This window comes from Panthera tigris, chromosome E2 (genome assembly GCF_018350195.1).
Source record: "Panthera tigris isolate Pti1 chromosome E2, P.tigris_Pti1_mat1.1, whole genome shotgun sequence".
Lineage (NCBI taxonomy): Eukaryota > Metazoa > Chordata > Mammalia > Carnivora > Felidae > Panthera > Panthera tigris.
The window spans coordinates 43,968,139-43,989,964 of record NC_056674.1 but is presented as its reverse complement, the minus strand read 5'-3'; the positions used below and the strand labels follow the sequence as shown (position 1 = coordinate 43,989,964).

Below are 21,826 nucleotides of genomic sequence, written 5' to 3'. Positions count from 1 at the left end.
ACCTACAATTAGAGATTCAACATGATTACCAATGTACAATACAACACCAAACACAGTATTTCATGAAATCTATGATGCCAATGATTATAAACATTCGTTGTTATTTTATATATCACAAGAAAGAAGAAAGCCAATAACTTATGAAACATTATGACTTGAAATTTTACTTGTAAATTTAATGAATGAAAAATTAGGGATCAAATTAAATGAAAATGACAGTCAATGGTTACGTGGAGATGAAAACAGGGTGCCTGGCTAGCTCAGTTGGTGGAGCATAGGACTCTTGATCTTTGGGTTGTGAGTTTGGCAAGCCCTGTGTTGTGTGTACAGGTTACTCAAAAATAAAATGTTAAAAAAAAGTTTTAAAATAGATTTTATAAAAAGGATTAAAAGAGGGGAGGTCAGTGGGGAATGTGTGAAATAGGTGATGGTGATTAAACAGTACACTTATCGTGATCAGCACTGAATAATGTATAGACTTGTTCAATCAGTACTTGTACACCCAAAACTAATACAATACTGCATGTTAGCTATATGGAATTAAGATTTAAAAACTTAATAAAAAAAGTATTGAGAGCTCTTTTAGATTTATTTAGACATACAATTTTATTAAATATCATTCCTTATATAAGCTATAAAATTGGGATAAACAGAATAAGAAATTCTGAACACTTCACATTTAAAAAGTCCAACTCTTCTGAAACATTTCGACACCATTACTGATATCCACATATTGCCATAATATACTGAACTCTGTGCCACCAAGAATGTAGGTGATGTGAAATTTCTTTTTTAATTTTTTTTTTAATGTTTATTTATTTTTGAGACAGAGAGAGACAGAGCATGAACGGGGGAGGGTCAGAGAGAGAGGGAGACACAGAATCTGAAACAGGCTCCAGGCTCTGGGCTGTCAGCACAGACAGAGCCCGACGCGGGGCTCGAACTCACGGACCGCGAGATCATGACCTGAGCCGAAGTCGGACGCTTAACCGACTGAGCCACCCAGGCGCCCCTCTTTTTTTTTTAAAAACTGTATTTATTTTTGAAAGAATGAGTTGGGGAGGGGCAGAGAGAGGGGAGAAAGAGAGAATCCTAAGCAGGTTCTGTGCTGACAGCACGGATCCCAGTGTGGGGGCTTGAACTCACCAACCGTGAGATCATGATCTGAGCTGAAACCAAGAGTTGGACGCTTAACCAACTGAGCCACCCAAGTGTCCCTGATGTGAAATTTCTTAAAAGTTCACCACTCTAGGGGAACCTGGGTGGCTCAGTCAGTTAGGTGTCTGACTTCGGCTCAGGTCATGATCTCATGGTTCATGGGTTCAAGCCTCACATCAGGCTGTGTGCTGACAACTTCAGATTCTGTGTCTCCTTCTCTCTCTGCCTCTCCCCCGCTCATGTTCTGTCTCTCTCTCTCTCTCAAAAATAAATACAAACATTTTCTTAAAAAAAAAAAAAAAAGGTCACCACTCTACTGTTGTCTTCACAGTTTTTTCCTAAGTCACTGACATCCATTCTATGAGTTTTAATGCTCATTTGCAGGCACAGATAATGCCATGATTGGCCAACAATAATTGTGAGATACATCTCGACACCAGAATTATTAAAATGTGAAAAATATTTCCAAAATTCACGTTTTTTGTTTTGGGGTTTTTTTTGTTTGTTTTTTAAGTAGGCTCCATGCCCAATGTGGGGCTTGAACTCACAGCCCTGGGATCAAGAGTTGGATGCTCTACTGACTGAGCCAGCCAGAAGACCCCCCAAAATTAAAGCTTTTTTATGTTAAAAACATGTGCACCTTAGAATTGATAAAATATGGTAATTTATCATAATTGTCACATAGTCTTAAAAATGTGATACAATATGAAAAACAAAATAAGAAAGCCTGTATTTTAGGGTTTTTTTTTCCCCCAGTGGCAATGATGGGGCTGTCTATATAAAACCAGTCAGACTATCATACACCCTTTTTGTTATCCGGACACTGTCAATGCAAAACATGTAGCTGGTGTTACGAATATAACCTAACATATGAAGAAATGTCTGGCAAATAGATGTCCAATAGGAATGAACAATGTCCAGGACAATAATAATTGATCCACAAATGGAATGGATCTAGTTACCCTAAGAACAGTGCTCTTAGACCAGTGTTCAAACTTGAACACACACCTGAATTACCCAGAAGGGCCTGTTAAAACACAGATTGGTGGGACCCACACCAGCATTTCTGATTCAGTAGGTCTGAGGAGAGCCCAAGAAGTTGCATTTCCAATAAATTACCAGGTGATGCTGATGTTGCTTGTCCTGGGGCCACACTATGAGGACCACTGCCTCAGACTACAATACCTAATTCATAGATTAGGTATTAGACAAGAGAATAGATTAGTAATGAGGTATACTCTTAATACATGAAATTAGAGAGAGAGCACGCAAGTGGGGGAGAGGGACAAAGGGAGACAGAGAGAGAATCCCAAGCAGGCCCCGCACTTAGTGCAGAGCGCAAGGCAGGACTCAATCCCACAACCCTGGGATCATGACCTGAGCCGAAATCAAGGGTTGGACACTCAACTGACTGAGGCACCCCTTGAGCGATTTTTTGAAGCATATACTGGATCTAGACTAGGTTTCTATCAAATATGTAAAGAAATTTAAACTATTTACTCAAATACCATGTTTAGTTCAGGCCGATCCATGGACACCTATATATATATATATATATATACATATATATATATATATATATACACACACACACACACACACACACACACATACATGTATACATATGTATACATGTATATATGTATATATATATAACGTTTATCACACCTGAATAATCAAAAATTTCACTTCACCAGGTTCAACTTGGTGAAGTTTTACTATGCACAAAAATTAGACTTTCTTTATCCCTGCCCACCTCACCCCCACTACACACACCCAGGAAATGTTTACTACAGATGACTTCTTAAAAAAGTCTACATAGAACTAAATTTGGTTTAACCATAACATCAAACTTTTTCTTCATTTAAAACCTTGGAACTACTATCTAGAAAGGTTTTTTGTTTTTTTGTTTTTTTTTTTTAACAAAGAATGTTGAAATAATATTCTGCATCCAAGCATTAAATTCAGTAAACTGTGGGGGAAAAATTCAGTCAAGTATAAAAACATACTAAGGCAGGTGATGAGTTGGTGCAATGTCAATCTTCTAAGACATTAAAACAGAACTAAACCCACCAGCCAAATACGGGAAAATCTGAGCATCAAAATGAATGATAAGAGGGGAGGCTGGGTGGCTCAGTCGGTTAAGTGGCCGACTCTGGACTTTGGCCCAGGTCATGATCTCGCTGGTTTGCAGTGACAGCGCAGAGCCTGCTTGGGATTCTCTCTCTCCCTCTCTCTGCCCCGCCCCTGCTCTTGGGCAGGCACTGTCTCTCAAAATAAATAAATAAATATTTTTAAAAAAATGAATGACAAGAATGTTGGGTAACTCACTGAATAAAATCTTAAAAAAAAAAAAAAAACTTAAAAAAAGAGATGAGGCAAGGAGAAAGAAAAGCTCTTCTTTATAGAAGAATAGCAACCTAACAAATTAAAATAACAAAGAAAGTAACCATTTTACTGGCAAGAATCATCAATGGATACCAAACCACAGCATGAAAGACTTAACAGGAAACAGGGCACACAGTCTCAGACTATCATCCCACAGATTACTTATTAATTACAGAGAAAGATATGTTAACAATGGAGAAATCAGGCTACTAATGAAATGATCAAATTTAATATCACCAGAATGGGATAAACTGATTACGTGTGCCCCCTAATCTAATGGAGACTGAGAAAAAATAGTCATCCTATGGAATATTGCTGCTGAAATGTTTACCCTGGATCTAATCATGAGGAAACAATTAGACAAATACAAATTGGACAACGTTTTGTTACCGAGGCTCTTCGAAAATGCCATGGTAAGGATGGATGCCTTCCCTCCTCGGCGTGGTCTGAGCGCCCAGCCTGACCCCAGCCCTGGGGTGCCGCTACAGCAGCGAGAACAAGGACTGGGACCAGGACGGAGAGGAGCGGAAGCTGCTGCTGGACCCTAGCAGCCCCCCTGCCCAAGCCCTCGACGGAGCTGAACCCAGTTCCCACAGCCTGCCTTCCGCTCACACTGACGAGCAGGCCCCGCTCTCGTCCGTCCCGGCTAACACAGCCGGCAACGTCACCGAGCCTGCCGAGGGCTCCCAGGGCCTCCCAAGGCGAACAGCGGCACCAGCACATGGAGCTGGCAGGCAGTTCAGCGCCCACCTGGCTGTGCTGAGCAGCAGCCTGACCCGCGGGAAAACGCAGCTGCCGCTGTCCTCTCACACCAGCCAGCCCCACCGAGTGCCGGCCGGCGAGCCCCTCCCTTCTCCGACTTACAGCTGTTGGTGCCTACAGTGCACTTTCTCAGGTCTGAGTGGTTGCAAAAGAGGAGCTGGGGGGCACCTGGGGGGCTCAGTCAGTTGAGCATCCGACTCTTTATTTCAGTTCAGGTCATGATCTCACGGTTTGTGGGTTTGAGCCCCGAGTCGGCCTGTGAACTAACGGAGCCTGCTTGGGATTCTCTCTCTCCCTCTCTCTGCCCCTCCCCTGCTCACGCTCTCTCTCTCTCTCAAAATAAATAAACATTAAAGAAACATTTTTTTTTTTAAAGGAGGAGCTGGATGTACACTTTGGCATCCCATGAAGAGAGGGATCCTTGGACAGACCTTTTTCTCCTCTCTTCACCTCGTCTCCACCCTGTCTCCCTTGGCCCCCAGCCTCACTGTGACTCAAACAATACCCTAACTTGCTACTATTCGCAGAGAAAAGTATAGAGGAGGAGAAGAGTGAGGTTGAAAGCCTGAGCAAGTGAGGATGGAGCAAGGGAGGGTAGAATCATTTGGGACTGGCCTTAAACACCCTGGCCAGGGGTTGGGGTGTTCAAAAGGTTAGGGCCCGGTAGGTCTTCACTATCTCTGGGAGGGTGGAAGTACCACTTTGAGGGTGATCCCTAGGGAACCTGTGGGGGCCCCCTTCACACCCTTTCTCTTGGCCTCACTCCTGTCCTCTCCCTAACTTGGTGTTCACATGCACCTCACTAAGGTTTGTGACCAGGGTCCAGATGAGCCTGAATTTGAATGAACTGAGTTTGTCCTTCTAACACCTTGGGTTTTTACATGTTTGGGGTTTTACGGTTTTGTTTCAGCTTGTCACTCTTGATAAAGGAAGTGTATTCATCTGGGGAAAAAAACATCATGGTGAAAAACAAACAAAAGGCTAGGGAACTATTCTACATTAATGGAAACTAAAAAGATATAAGTAAATGCAATGCAGGAGTCTTCACTAGAATCTAGACTTAAACGAAAAAATAACTACAAAGGAAGTTCTTGAGACAATTAGAGAAATTTGAATCAAGTCTGTATAACAAATGACGTCTGCAACTAACAAGCGCTGATGTACATGTTATAAAAAGAGAGAAAGATAAAAGCGAATGTGGCCAGAATATGAGCAGCTGGGCAATCCAGGTAAAGCGTACAGGGGTGCTTCAAGGTACTTTTCTTGGAATTTATGTGAGGTGGATCTTTCAAAGTAAAAAGTTGGGGAGAAAAGAAAGCAAAACTGGAGACAATGAAGTATGACAGACTTCAGTCACTGAAATCTGAAACACTGAGGAAGATCCCTGAGAGGAACACAGCCACCAGACTTCCCCCTTTACCTGCGGTGTTTAAACATCGATGGAGGGGGGCTAGCACCGGTTCAAGCAAATACTTCGAAGCCAATTGTGGGCGTTCTCTCGACATGGTTATAAAGGTAGTGGTGGCAACTCTCTGAAACTGTCGCGCTGTCAATTTATCTTGAAAGTGAAATAAATCTAGAATCTACGAGAAAAAGCACATAAAGGTAAATACAAGACTCTTTGCAAGGACTATTACATTTAAATAAAGAGAAAGCGGTATTTCTTTAATCCAAAAAACAAACTTACTGCAATAATACTGATTCGCCAGAATTTTTTTTTTTTAATTTAACAACCCAGTATCAGCGGTGTGAGAACCGAAGAGACCATGCTTCTACTAAATAATGTTATCAAATTTATAAAATAGATGTTCATTATAGAAAATTTACAAAATAAAGTTTTAGGAAGAAAAATCATCCTAAATCACTAAAACATTTATGCCGGGATATTTTTGCCGGGATATTTCTGTATAATTTTTTTCTTTTTAATTATTAAGGCCTCACTTAATATTCAGTTTTACATATTGTTGAAATCTTCTCATATTGTAAATTCCTCAAAAATATTATATTGAAGCTGTATGTAAGAATTTATTAAATTATTCCCTAATATCCAGACATTGAGTTTTCTCTCAAAATTTTGTTATCATAGTACACCTAAAACTACTATAACACTGTATGTTAACTATACTGGAATTAAAAGAAAAAACTTAAAAAAAAATTTTTTTTGCTATTATAAGTAGCATGACCAAATGAAATTTCTGGATCGAGGCATATAAATATATTTAGGATCTGAAGGGCCTGTCATGCCTGAACTATCCCAGAAAGGAGTCTATTTTATTCTCAAAGATAAACATAGATCTCCTGTGCCTATAAGTGGTTCACCCTAATATAAACAGCCAATAAAACGTGCATTTCTCTTCCTGACTTAAAAGTGAGTCTTGCACTTTTTTGCAGACAGGAGTATCTTCTGCCCAAAAATTGTATGTGACCTTTGACAGTTCCAGAGAGAGACTCAGCACGCGTGAAACCTGTGACTTGTTTCATCATTTTGTTATGAACCAAAACTTAACTACTAGATTCAGAAAATACTTACTCATCATTGCAAATGCTAACTTTTTTCTGTAGGAAGATTTATATTTAGTATTTTTCAATATAAGATCTTTGCATTGTGATATTTTGTTCTCATGCATGCCTACCCATGAGAACCCTTAAGATAAGTGTAACAACTGAATGACCTTCACTCCAAAAGGTGTGGAGAATACTGATTAAGCAAACTCCTTCCACATTTTCCATATATAAGATTAGCAAAAAAAAGGAAATTCTTGTAACACATTGGGTAAGCAAAGGTGTGGGAAAACAGATACATAAACAATATCAGTCAAAAATTTAAATGCACATACCCTTTGAACCAATCATTTCAATTTTAGGGATTTTCCCTATGGCAATATTTGCATGTGTAAAAAATCTATAGATATTAACTGTAGCATGGTTGGTAGCAGCAAAAGAATGGAAACAACTCAACGTCCATTAATAGGAGGCTGGTTAAATAAATTATGGTACATTAATATGGTGAAATACTATGTACCCATGAACAGAATGAGGCAACTCAGTAGGAAATTATCTCCTAAGTACATTGGGGGTGTTTTGTTTTTAATTTTGTTTAATGTTTATTCATTTTTGAGAGAGAGAGAGAGTGCTAGCGCTTGCAAGAGCAGGGGAGGGACAGAGAGAGAGGGAGACAGAGGATCTGAAGGAGACTCTGTGCTGACAACAGAGACCCCAATGTGGGGCTCAAACCCATGAACTGACAGATCATGACCTGAGCTGAAGTCAGATGCCTAACCGACTGAGCCACCTAGGCGCCCCTCTCCAAGGTACAATGTTAAGAAGCAAAAATGAAGGGGTGCCTGGGTGGCTCAGTAGATTAAGCGTCTGACTTCAGCTTAAGTCTTGATCTCGCAGTTTGTGGGTTCAAGCCCCCCATCGGATCTGTGCTGACAGCTCAGAGCCTGGAGGCTGCTTCGGATTCTGTGTCTCCCTCTCTCTCTCTCTGCCCCTTACCTGCTTGCGCTCTGTCTCTCTCTCTCTCTCTCTCTCTCTCTCTCAAAAAAAATGAATAAAAAACGTTAAAAAAAATTTTTTTAAAAAGAAGCAAAATGAAAAACTACGTGTAGCATGTTATCATTTGGATAAAAATTAGAATATATATACGTACATAGACACATAATTGTATATACATTAATACACAGAATATCACTGAAAAATAAACAAGAAATTGGTAAGAGTGACTACCTCTGAGGGACTAGAAAACAGAGATGAGAAGAAGATTTGTTTTTCTGTTTACTCTTATGTGCTTTTTAAACTGTATACCATGTTAATTTACCGCGTTTACTTAATACCAGTTTTTTTTTTAAACTAAAACCACACAGAAAAGATAATGAACACAATGAAATTTTAGTTTCATATTCCAGCTCTGAGAGCAAGCTGAACTACTCATTTAACAATGGTGAGGCGTTCTTAAACCTAACAATTAGGTGGGTCTCTTTCACAGGTGTTTATTCACTTAATTCACAAGGCTCCTCACTGAACAATAAACTTAAATATTATATTTCTTTCACCTCCACATTAGATGGGGCGCCTGGGTGGCTCAGTCTCTTGAGTGTCCGACTCTTGATTTCGGCTCAGGTCATGATCCCAGGTTATGATCGAGCCCCATGTCGGGCTCTGTGCTGAGCATGGAGCCCTGCTTAAGATTCTCTCCCTCTGCCCCTCTCCCCCCACTCATTCTCTTTCTCTCTCAAAATAAATAAATCAACATTAAAAAAAAAAGCAAGGCCCCTCACTGAACAATAAACTTAAATATTACATTGCTTTCACCTCCACGTTAGAGAAACATTAAATGTCATTTCCATGAATAAGCAGATAATCCTCAAACAGTGAAAAGAAACAAAACTGTTTACCTGGGGGCAGATATCTCTATAGTAATCCTCTGGTGAAAGAGACTGCTGGGGACAAGAGGCCAGGATCTTTGCAATCAAGTCACACTTCTTCCAGTCAGCAGCCATTGCCTCTGCATCACTCCCGCCAGCCGCCCCAGCTGTCAGAGATGGACAGAGATGTCAAAAGGTCATTACTAGTTCCCCATATGTGGTCCTTAAAATTCTGGCGTAAACGTGTTTTTTCTCTACTGAAAACTGTTTATTTCTTTCATAAGATAATCTACCCCTCTGCATTTTCCTTTCGATGTTGGTTTCTGCAAAGTTAAGAGGAAAAAGTAGCAGCTTAATCACGGTAATGTTATTGTCCACATAATTTGAATACTAGTTTCCTCTCAGTGCTTATTACTTTTATTATTATTATTTGATGATGATGATATGATGTCTCTTTATATGCAGCATGTCAATAAAACTGCTTTAAACCAAAGCTATGCAGTAACAGGTACCAGATTTACCTTACCACCTTAAATTATTGGAAAACTGGACAAAATATATAAACAACGGTTTTCAGACACTGGACAACAGGCGACCCAGGACACTGACCCCTGAGAGAAAAAAACAAACAAGGTGAGCCCCATGAATACCCTAGCCTACTATCTAGAGAAAATTTTAAGGCCTCAGTACAGGAAGGCAGAGCCGAAACAAAGTCTGGCATCTTGAGTTAAAGAAACCTAGTTTAGAGTCCCTAGTTTAGGAAGGCCAAGGCAGGTAGAATTTTCAGGATAAAATACCAGAAGGGAGGTATGTAAAGAGAGAGCTCCAAAGATCTGCACAGGAGTCCTCTTTCAAACCTTTGGCAGACTATAACCTATGCATATGTGCAAAAAACAAAACAAAACAAAACAAAACAAAACAAGGCTGGGGCAAGAACCACCAATAAGAAGTAGGGGGAAAATCCCTTGAGTTCACACAGGGCTGATGCTCTATTTTTGGGGTTTTTTTGTTTGTTTGTTTTTTTCAGTTTTCTTTTCTTTCTGTATAATATCATTCCCACTAGTGAGCATGGAAAGGCCTCCAAATATGCAGAGCATCAAGTAAAATCTCAGAATGGTTATGCCTCAGGAGTGCGGCCAAATTAATTCAGATTAAAGGCTACTCTAGACCCACAGTAACAAAGCTTAAAAGCCAGGATCAAAAGGATCAAACTGATTCTAAGAAAATCAACTGCATCCCAGCATAAAGCCTAACAAAGAAATACAACAATATCTAGCAACCAACAATATAAAATAAATTTCCAATATCCATTCAAGAATTTCCAGGCATATGCATACAATGGAATATTATTCAGCCATAAAAAGGAATAAAAGATTGTTCATGCTACAATATGGATAAACCTCAAAAATGTTATGCTAACTGAAAGAAGTCCAACAAAAAAGAGCACATATTGCATGATTCCATTTGGATGAAATATCCAAAATAGGCAGATCCACTGAGGCAGAAACTAGATCAGTGCTTACAAGGGGCTGGAGGAGGAAAGAATGGGGAGTGGTTACTAATGAGCATAAGGTTTTGTGGGGAGGAAGATGGTGCAAATGTTTTGGAATTATATTTTCATAATGATTGTACAACTTTGTGAATATACTAAAAAACACTGACATGTACTCTTTAAAAAAGTGTATTTATGGTATGTGAATAACATCTCAATAATAAAAAATTAGCAGGCCTGCAAAGAAGCAAGAAAGTATGAACCATAATCGGAGGACCTATCATAGAAACAGACCCATTAAAACAGAGATGACAACATTAGGAAACAAAAACACTAAAACAGCTAGTATAAATGCATTCCCTATTTTCAAAAAGGCAAAGAATGATCATGATGATGAAATAAATGGAAGATATTTAAAAAGACTAATATTGAACCTCTATTAATGAAAAAGAAAATACGGGGTGCCTGGGTGGCTCATTCGGTTAAGCCTCCAACTCTTGATTTTGGCTCAGGTCATGAACTCACGGTTCGTGGATTCAAGCCCCATGCTGGGCTCTGTGCTAACAGCACCATGCAGAGCCTGATTGGGATTCTCTCTCTCCTCTCTCTCCGCCCTTACCTGTACTCTCTCTCTCTCTCTCTCTCTCTCAGAATGAATAAACTTAAAAAAAAAAAGAAAGAAAATATCTGTAATGAAAAACTCACTGGATGGGATTAACAGCAGATTAGACCCTACAAAAGAAAATATCAGTAAAGCTGAACACAAAGCAATAGAAATTAACCAAAATTACACAGAAAGAAAACTGAAAAACAAAAACAAACAAAAAAAAAAACAAAAAAGAAAAAATAGAGCATCAGTAACTTGTAGGACACATTATAGTATAATATTAGGTATAACTCAAATTCCAAAAAGAGGACCACCTGGTTGGCTCAGTTAGTACAGCACGTGACTCTTAATCTCTGGGGTCATGAGTTTAAGCTCCATGTTAGGGGTTAGAGTTTACTTTTAAAAAAAGTTAAAAAGAAAAAAAGAGAAGAGAGGATAGAAAAATATATTGGAAGAAAATGTCTGAGAAACTTCCAAATATGATGAAAACTATAAATTCTCACCTCTAATAAGCCCAAGAAACATGAAGCAGAAGAAACATGATAAAAATCACCCACACCAAGGAATATCGTAATCAAATATCTAAAAACCAGTGACAAGGAGAAAAAGCTTAAAAGCAACCAGAGGAAAAAAGATATATCATATAAAGAACAGAGAGACAATGATGACACCAAAAACATTTTCAAAAAGGAAGATGAAATAAAGACTTTTTCAGGAATTCACTGTCAGCAGATCTGCACTACAAAAAATGCTAAAGTTCTTCAGGCAGAAGGAAATTTGAATTAAAATTCGGATCTACACAAAGAAATGAAGAACATCAGAAATGGCAAATGTGTGAGTAAATATAAACTGCTTCAAATCGGTTTTGAGAAGAAACAAGATTTAAATAGATAACAAAAAATATATACAAGCATAAGTAGAGGGGGAAAAAGCTCATGGCAAAAATAGGGTTCTAAGTGTCTTAGAGCAGCTCTCCAATTTGCATGGCCTTGGGTGAACTCGAACTTTTCTTTGGAAAAAAGGATGCAAGGACCTATTTGCATGTGGCAACTTCTCGCAGGTAACTGATAATTTTTCACTTCATTGCCCCTAGAAGCCAATGCCAGCAGAACTGGAGAGGCAACATTACAGGCACTCTAGACCACATCTATCAATGTCTGCCAACCACTCTGACCTCACCTTTGTCTGACAGGACCAACGTACATTTACCACACTAGAAATGCAATGTCGAGACGGATTCTTCTGTCTCTCTTCTTCCCTCCTCACACATCCAGTCCTTCATTAAGTTCCGGCAATGCTACTTCATAAATACCTCTTACAGTCATTCATTTCTCTCCATTTCTACTGCCACTGCATTGATCCAAGCCACCGTGATCTCTCAGATGACACTTCTTACCTGATCTCCCTGGTTCTGCTCTTACCCATCCCATTCTTCACAATACATCTAAAATGTAGATTTGATCATGCCTCTCTCCTTTGTAAAACCTTCCAATGGTTTCTCGTTGCACTCAGAATAAAGATCAATGCTCTACCCACACTGAAGCCTCCTCAAAAACACTATGCTTTTTCTTATACCAGTTTCTTCATATGTGCTATTCTCTCCGCCTGTTACTCTTCTCTCACTTTTTAAAAAAAAAAATTTTTTTTTAACGTTTATTTATTTTTGAGACAGAGAGAGACAGAGCATGAACAGGGGAGGAGCAGAGAGAGAGGGAGACACAGAATCTGAAACAGGCTCCAGGGTCTGAGCTGTCAGCACAGAGCCCGACATGGGGCTCGAACTCACGGACCGTGAGATCATGACCTGAGCCGAAGTCGGAAGCTTAACTGACCAAGCCACCCAGGCGCCCCATGTCACTCTTTAATAAAGTCCTACTCAGTCTTCAGGGTTCAGCTTAAATGTCATTTCCATCAAAAAGACACTAAGTGTGTGGTAAATTGTCACATCAGCGATAGGAAACAAATGTGCATGGGATACGCGAAATAAGGGACTAAGCACAAAAGAAAGGCAAAGGAATCACCAGGATAAAGGTGGAGGGAGATCCTAGCATGTCTGCTATGTGAAAGATAACTAGTCCAGATTAGAGAAGACTCAGAGAGAGATGTCTCCAAGAAGATCAAACCAAGAGAATATCAGGTGTATTTGAACATCTTGAAAGGAGACTTACACAACTGGAAGGGAATTTGAAAACAGATTAGTGAGACATACATGAAACACTAAGCAGACAAACAAAAATGGTATTTAACTGCAAGAAGTACAAAAGTTGTGTAAAAAAGAGAAGTAGTGGGGTGCCTGGGTGGCTCAGTTGGTTAAGTGTCCTACTCTTTATTTTGGCTCAGGTCATGATCTCATGGTGGTGAGATCGAGCCCCTCGTAGGGCTCCATGCTAGGCGTGGAGCCTGCTTAAGAATCTCTCCCTCCCTCTCCCTCTGTCCCTCCCCATGTGCATGTGTGTGCACTCTCTCTCAAAAAAACTAAAATTAAAAAATTTAAAAAGAAAAGTAGTCATGGCATACCACAGAGCTCAGCTGTAAATAGTAATAACATAGTTAGAAGAATACAAACCCCAACTATTGATCTCACCAAAATTAAGACATGAATATTTAGGGGATAATAGTGTGCCTGGGGGTGGTAGTGGTAGGGTTTTGAAAGAGAACAAAATCCTCTTCCACACATGGTGAGAAGTTGATAGATGAAGCCTGAAACTCAAACATTAAAAAGGTTCTGCAAACACCTTAATGGTAAAGACCAGAACAAACTCACTAAAAGAAGTCAAAATGCTTGCTTCTGAGGCAGGGAAATGGACAGGAATGTTCCCAAGGACTGACTGCTATTTTTCTCCATTAGCCTTGTAGACCAATTTGACTCTTTAAACTATGTATTTAAAAATATAGGGTGCCTGGGGCGCCTGGGTGGCTCAGTCGGTTGAGTGTACAACTTCAGCTCAGGTCATGATCTCGCGGTCTGTGAGTTCGAGCCCCACGTCGGGCTCTGTGCTGACAGCTCGGAGCCTGGAGCCTGCTTCAGATTCTGTGTCTCCCTCTCTCTGACCCTCCCCCGTTCATGCTCTGTCTCTGTCTCAAAAATAAATAAACATTTAAAAAATAAAATAAAATAAATATAGGGTGTCTAGGTGGCTCAGTCAGTTAAGCATCCGACTCTTGATTTCGTCTCAGGTCTTGATCTCACAATTCGTGAGATCGAACCCCAAGTTGGGTTCTGCACTGGCAGTACGGAGCCTGCTTAGGATTCTCTCTCTCCTCTCTCTCTGCCCCTCCTCTGCTCCTGCATGCTCTTTCTCTCTCGAAATAAATAAACTGTTAAAAATTTTTTTTCAATATATAAATTAAAAACTACTACCATGCTTAGCATGATAATCAACATTTTTCTATTCATGAGGACTTAGAGAATATAAATGGGGAAATAATCTACAACTTCATCCCACAGTAAACTTCCGTAAGGTCTTTCCAGCTACAGAGAACTGTCTTGGATTTTAAGTCCTGAGGTGAAGTACTCAGAGCACCCTGGCACAAAGCCCTCTCCCATGGAGAATTTCACATTTGCTTTTGGGTTTTACTTTAACGTTCTGCACAATATTTTCCCCTGATATTATAAGTTATTTGAAACAGCCAACAATATTATTCAAGAATGTGAACAGTCTATTTTAGAGAAATAGTCTGTTTTAGAAAAATGGCAAGAAAATGAGTTTCTGTGATAAAGAAGCTCATTAAGGTTTAATCTCCAAATCTAACCTCTTTAGTCTCTACAAAGGCATCTCAGTCTGAATCAGGTTTTATAGTCCAATGCTAAAGACCAATAACTCACCCTGACTCGAAGGAAACTGGATACCAAAGTAACAGAAGCATTTTATTTCTTACCACCTGCTCCTTCCAGAATGCCCCGGACTACTGCCTGAACACCACTGGGTTTCATCAACCTTTCGGAGAGCAGCTGCCCACATAGACGCCGAAGCCAAGCTGGGGCCCGACACCTAACTTGTGTCTTTTCATCTGTGCAGGACTGAAAATGGGAAAGTATGAATTGAATGTCAGTGAAATAGACAGGACATGTAGAAATTATTAAAATATATAAATATATACTGAGTCATACTGACAATAAACAATGTGATAAAGAGACTTCTGAAGAGCAACATTTTTTTCCAAAAAGACTCTCTTCTACAAAATCTTCTTCAGCATCACCTTCTAGGAAAGTAGAAATGCCATGAAACTTTCCATGAAATAACAAGTCAAATTGCAAACTCAGAAATACGCAAACACACAAATGAATAAAATACAGATTTTAGAGGGCTACCTGGGTGGTTCAGTTGGTTAAGCATCTGACTCTTAATTTCAGCTCAGGTCATGATCTCACAGTTTATGAGATCGAGGCTCACATCAGGCTCTGCACTAACAGCAAGGAGCCTGCTTGGGATTCTCCCTCTCCTGTCTCTCTACCCTTCCCCCACCTCAAAATAAATAAACTTTAAAATATGTATATAATATAAACATATACACTTATTTCTTTTAGAATTAACATAACCAGTCTCTGAATGCAGTCCTTCCAATCAAATTTGGCCTCCATATAAGAGTCCTATGAACATTACTCACCACCAGGAGTATAGTTCATGACAGTATGAGGACACGCTAGTCCTTGCCTCCACGGTCTCAGCTACTCCGACTCTGTGGCACGGCAGTTTCAAAAAAGAGTTGAATTTCTTCAAGCACTCCTTTTGGAGAGCTCTGCGGAGCCACCATGAACACAATGGACTTGGGGGTCTTGTTTTGGGTCTAGAATGTCAACTATGTTGCTGTCAACCATGGCACTGAACTATGTGAACATAAAAATTAGTGACAGACACATTTAACCCTAACTAGCCTGTCCTCTTTTATTTAAGGAGGACTAATAATTACCACTTATTGAGAGGGTTATGATTTGCCAGGTGCTATGTTAAATACCTGCTACATAATCTCAAAAGAGACTTGCAAGGAGTTACTATCCAATCGGTAAGGAAACCGAGGGATGGAAACATTCACTAATTCACACAACTGCATGCTGGTGTTGAATCCCAGTAGGCTGACCACCAGAGCCTTGGCTTTTTGCCACGCTCTTATAATGCATTTGGTTTTATCTGGCAAACTGTGGAGTCATGCAGAGAAGCAGAGCGTGAGGCCAGAGGGGCCCAACAGGAGGCGGCAGTAACATTCTAGGGATGAGATGAAAATGACTTCATCAAAGAGGTATCTTTGTACCCAGCTTCAGCTAGTTCCTGACCTACCACTAATTCCCTTGGCTCCTCACTCTTTACTCACCTACATCCAAAACTAAACGTATTGCTAAATGGTTACTCCATCTACATTATCAGATTAAAACATTTCAGAAAATAATTATTTTTAAGGAAAAAAGGAACTATCTTATGCCTAGCAGGATATATACTATTATGTTTTTCAAACAAAGGAGGTAAAATTAGTCCCAATAATAGCCCTAATTTTAATTTCTTGACTACAGATATTCCATTCAAAGAATAAGATGTCAGGGGCGCCTGGGTGGCTCAGTTGGTTAAGAGTCTGACTCTTGGCTTCAGCTCAGGTCATGATCTCGCAATTCGTGAGTTTGAGCCCCACATTGGGCTTCATAGTGACGGTAAGGAACCTGCCTGGGATCTTCTCTCTCTGCCCCTCCTCTGCTCCTACTCTCTCTATCTCTCTCTCAAAAGAAACTGTAAAAAAAATTAAAAATAAGTAAAAAATAAACAAAGAATAAGATGTCAAAATACTTCTACCAGAAGAACGTACTGTCAAACAGCCCCCCCCCCCAAAAAAAAAAAAAAGAGTTCTAGGGTTCCTGGGTGGCTCAGTCAGTTAAACATCCAACTCTTGATCTTGGCTCAGGTCTTGGTTTTGGGGTCATGGGTTCGAACCCCACATTAGGCTCTGCGCTGGGCATGCTGTGCACTGGGCATGAAGCCTACTTAAAAAAACAAAAAAAAAATTTTGGGGGAAAAAAAAAAAGAGTTCCAGTTTCAGAATGAATAAAATATATGTTAAATAAAATTGCCATATTCCAGTCAAAAACAATTTTTTAATAAATAAATAAATAAAATGACCACATTCCTGGGAAGAGTGGCCATCATTCCATTAACAGAAAAATGCTTACAAATTATCCCAAGGGGCAGAGTACCTGGCTGGCTCAGTTACAGCATGTGACTCTTGATCTTGGGGTTGTAGTTTCAAGCCCCATGTTGGGTATAAAGATTACACGAAAGTAGAATCTTAAAAAAAAACTGGGGCACAGTCAGTTAAGCTTCTGGCTCTTGATGTCAGCTCACGTCATGTTCTCAGGGTCCCACGATGGGCTCTGTGCTGGGCGTGGAGCCTGCTTAGGATTCTCTCTCTCTCCCTCCCTCTTTCTCTACTCCACCCTCCGCCACTCATATGCTCATGTGTGCCACTCATGCACACGCACACTCACTCTCAAAAAAAATTACCCTAAGGGTTAGGGTAACTTAGTTTTACAAAAATCACTGATTGCTCTAGAAAATGAAATAAGACTCAACTAGATTAATGCATTGCCCAAGAGAAGACAACATTCTGCACATTATCATTAACGATTCACCCACAAGAGTCCCCAAGTCTGAATACCTGGGGTGGTCCTCCCTGGAGGATAAGTAATTCTCGGACTGCTAAGGGTTGATACACTTGATCCAAGATGTCTCTCAAGGCCTCCCTAGAAAAGGTTCTTTCCTCTTCCGTTAAAACCTAAAGGAAACACGAACTGAGCTTTAGCAGGCAATAGAAGGTAATGCTTTACAATACTGTACAAAAACACCGAGGAGAGGAGAGGGGGGTAGGCTTCTTTCCCCTCTTGACTCCCTTCCACATGGAGGAAGTTACAATACTGAAACTCTCCTGGCCCTCTCTCCATCCCCTCACTCACCTCTGGGCAGGAGATCTTGGGCACCTAACTTACTGGTGAGTTTGGAAAAACTTACTTATTGGTGAGTGTTGGCATGTACCACTTAGCTTGTTCCTCTTCTGTGTCTTGGGAGTAAGTACACGTTCTGCCCCGCTCCTCCTTGCTGGACATTTTACAGAGGCATAGCCTTGCCATAGGGCAGAAGGTGCTGCCGTCCTCCAGCAGTCCTTACAATTGGGTGAGGAGGAAGTGTGTCTAACTTTGGAATGCACTGTTAGAAAGCCCGACTGTCTCCAACACTAAGCCATATCCCTGGGGCACCTGGGTGGCTCAGTCGGTTGAGAGTCTGACTCTTAATTTCAGCTCAGATCACGATCTCAGGGTCGAGAGCTTGAACCCCACGTCAGGCTCCGCACTGAGTGTGGGAGCTTGCTTAAGATTCTCTCTCTCCCTCTGCCCCTCTTCCTGGCTTGCGTGCTTGCTCTCTCTCTCTCCCTCTAAAATCAAAAAAAAAAAAAGGGGAGCCTGGGTGGCTCAGTCGGTTGAGGGTCCGACTTCGGCTCAGGTCATGATCTTACAGTCTATGAGTTCGAGCCCTGCGTCGGGCTCTGTGCTGACAGCTCAGAGCCTGGAGCCTGCTTCGGATTCTGTGTCTCCCTCTCTCTCTGCCTCTCCCCTTCTGATGCTCTGTGTTCTCTGTCTCAAAAATAAATAAACATTAAAAAAAATTTTTTTTAAAGAAATAAAATTTAAAAAAATTATTAAAAAAAAAGGCTATATCCCCACCTTTGCACTTAGGAGCAATAGCGGTGACAATTTGAGTTTTCATTTCACGGACTCCATTAACGGTCTTTTAATTCATTCAGAAGTTGGTCAGCAAAGAGGGGTTCTATTTGTTGGGTCCCCTTGAACCCAGCTGTCCCCTTTGGGTAACTCAGTGAAGCAGTCAGGGTCGTGCCCATTGCCAGGGAGCAATCTGAAGCACGGGCACTGCTTAGAGCAGCTCCCAGTGCTGGGACTTGCCCAGCTTCATAACACACCACTGTGTTTCCCCTTCTGTCAACCTCTTTCGCCTTCCTACTTGGTCCTTTCCGGGTGCTTTCCTTTTCTCCCTCCTGCTCGACACTCCGGGGCACTGCTTAGCCCCAGTAGTGGTAACAAGACCTCGCAGCCCAGAATCCCCTCAGAGAAGTAGAGGCAGCAGGCACGGATGGCAACGTCCATCACTCATACCCTGTACTAAGAGCACAACACACTGCTCTACATAACAGGAAGCCACCAGGGAAGCTCATAATTTCAGGTCACTGCTCAGATGATATAGCTTTTAGAGAAATGTTTATGAACATATGCAGGAGAGAGAACAGAGAAGGGAACAAACAGAAAAGAAACAAGTTTGGGGGCATCTGGGTGGCTCAGTCGGTTAAGCATCCGACTCTTGGTTTCAGCTCAGGTCATGATCTCACAGCTCATAAGTTCAAGCCCCGCATCAGGCTCTACACTAATGCAGATTCTCGCTCTCTCTCTGCCCCTCCCCTGCTCACACAAGCTCTTTCTCTCAAAATAAATAAATAAACTTAAAAAAAAAAATAGGGGTACCCGGGTGGCCGAGTCTGTTGAGCTTCCAATTTCGGCTCAGGTCACGTTCTCACGGCTCGTGAGTTCAGGCCCCGCATCAGGCCCTGTACTGACAGCTCGGAGCCTGGAGCCTGCTTCAGATTCTCTGTCTCCCTCTCTCTCTGCCCCTCCCCTGCTCCTGCTCTGCTTCTGTCTCTCAAAAATAAATACATGATAAAAAAATTTTTTAAAAAGAAAAGAAATAAGTTTGAAGGGTGACACAGAGAGAAATGAGGTGGGCAGGCATTGTGAATCTGGCTGCAGCGCTAACAAATTACCGCACACGTGAGCCACGCTGACTTTTAATACATTTGTATCTCAACAGCTTCTTCTGACAAGGCTCCTATGTTGATGGTCCTCTCATGGGAGAGTAGTGATCCCTGCTATCTCGCACTTAGGAGTCCTGTCTCCTCCGTTAATGTCTTATGCTTCCGTAACCTCCACGGCACCTTTACAGTCCAGGTACCCAAATCCTTACTATGTCAGCAAAAAACAGCCACGTCCCCCTAACAGCTAATAATAACAACAAACAGCGTTTGAATTATACAGCATACCCTGTGCTTTACATATTTCATTTCATTTAATTTTCCCAAGAACTTAATGAAGGAGAGATGAATAGTTTAATACCGATATTAGTAGTAATTACTTTTTGATGAGCACTACTGAGGATGGGGTTCGGTACTTTATACACATTACCCTTAATCCTCACAACCACCTTCCAAGGCAGGTATTATTATACACATTTTATTAAAAAGGAAACAGAAGAGGGGTGCCCGGGTGGCTCAGTCGGTTAAGCATCTGAATTCGGTTCAGGTCATGATCTCACAGTCCGTGGGTTTGAGCCTCGCCCTGGGCTCTGTGCTGACAGCCAGAGCCTGGAGCCTGTTTCAAATTCTGTGTCTCCTTCTCTCTCTGCCCCTCCCCCCACTCTCAAAAATAAATAAACATTGAAAAAAATTTTAATTAAAAGGAAACAGAAGCTCAAAGAAATAGCCTACAGTAGTTGTTGCAAAATGACAAGAAGAAAGAGGCTATATGGACTGTCTAGGCATGCTAAGGACTGGCATCTAATAAATGAAGCCCCAGCCCTGTAAAAGATTCATTTATCCACGGATATGCTTTGGCATTCAAGAGGAATTCTAGACCTTTCCAACAGCCCTTTTCCAAAGAACTAAGACTTGTCTTTTATAACCACACACACAAATATTCACACAGACACGAAGACATGCACTCAATCTGTGTTTACCTCTTCCTCAGGTTTTAGCGGTTTTCTCTTGGTGGGGCAGAATCCCAGCTGACACAGACCTGCTGCAATATCCCCAAAATGGCGGCAGAAAATCAAGCTCCCCAGGGAAGTGTGATGCGCAATGTTCAGAAGAATCCTGCAGCTGGTGTAGAGTCTCCGGGTCGCATCGGGAGGAGCGCTCAGACACACCACATCCTGAACAACGGCACCAAACGCGGTCCTGCATCTCAAAGGGACTCCCACACCAGGCACGAGATACGGGCAGACGCCGAAGGTGACTACAAACTGCAACACGGACTGGACAGTCTTCTGCTGTGAGATGCTAAGTGTATCTGGGCTCAGGGCAGGAGCGGCTTCCGGAGTCCTCAGGCTGGGTTTACCTGGACTGAAGTCAGCTGCAAGGCGGATCATGGTTTCCTTCAAGCACAACAGCAACAACAAAGTTTGAGAGGTAAAACTCCAGGTGACATCCACAGAGTTTTGTGGCCATTCTGCCTTATTAGCAATTTCATCCCTTAGGAGTTTCAGTTTCTTCCAGTGCGGATCCTTCAGCAATTTGTCCTCCAAAGCAGACAGGTTGGAGCTTAAAGTAGCCAACAGGACATCATGTTTTGTGATCTGTAGTGAACCTGAATCCGATGCTTTTGAAGAAAAAAAAAAAAAAGATTATCTACCTGGGAAACAAACTGTACTCTATGTGGAATGCCTTGCCCTCTCCCAGCTCATCCCCTGGGGCCTGGTTCAGATATCATTGCCCCTGGAAAGCCTCCCCAAGTTGTGCTGCCCAAGCCTAGGCAGAATTCAAGACTACATTTTCTGCCTACCCAGAGCACTTTGGGATGTAGTTAAAACAGGGTACCTAACATGGTTCATCTAGTTGGTTTCTATTCCCCGTGTGTTCTGAGGGCAGAGGCCATGTCTATCGCCTTAGTGGGCTTAAGTTGTAGGCAGAACAGAAAAATAAAAGGCTGAATAGTTACCACAGTAGAGTCATTCAAACTGTTCTAAGTGCCAGAGATAAACCACTGAATAAAACAAAGTCCCTTCCCTCAATGATACTTACGCTCTAGTGAGGTAGACCACAAAATACAGGCCCAAGGTGCAGAGGGATTCATTCAATCACCTCTACACCCAAAATATCTATTCTCAATGCTTCCCGACCCTTCTTAAAATGGTTTTTTCTGCCCTCTACTGATGAAGGAGTGCTCACATGCTCACAGCAGTAGCTGACATAGTTAACAACTCCCTCCCTGAAACGCTCTTCTCTCTTTTTTAAAAA

The 21,826-nt window shown here is 41.3% G+C and overlaps 2 protein-coding genes across 4 annotated transcripts in view; one reads left to right on the top strand and one right to left on the bottom strand.

The window, feature by feature from the left end:
* Positions 1–21,826, bottom strand: part of TANGO6 (transport and golgi organization 6 homolog) — a 190,026-nt gene that overhangs the window by 153,621 nt on the left and 14,579 nt on the right. For all 3 annotated transcript variants that reach the window (XM_007090410.3, XM_042969157.1, XM_042969156.1), the window contains exons 2-6: positions 20,548–21,188; positions 17,414–17,530; positions 14,654–14,795; positions 8,706–8,842; positions 5,729–5,891 (exon numbers count right to left, since the gene is read on the bottom strand). In XM_007090410.3, coding sequence (XP_007090472.2) covers positions 5,729–5,891; positions 8,706–8,842; positions 14,654–14,795; positions 17,414–17,530; positions 20,548–21,188 — 1,200 coding nt within the window. The remainder of the gene's footprint in view (positions 1–5,728; positions 5,892–8,705; positions 8,843–14,653; positions 14,796–17,413; positions 17,531–20,547; positions 21,189–21,826) is intronic.
* Positions 3,952–5,232, top strand: LOC102958561 (ragulator complex protein LAMTOR1-like). Its single transcript, XM_042969975.1, has 3 exons — positions 3,952–3,959; positions 4,005–4,414; positions 5,219–5,232. Exons 1-3 carry the CDS (start codon positions 3,952–3,954, stop codon positions 5,230–5,232), a joined length of 432 nt encoding a protein of 143 aa, XP_042825909.1.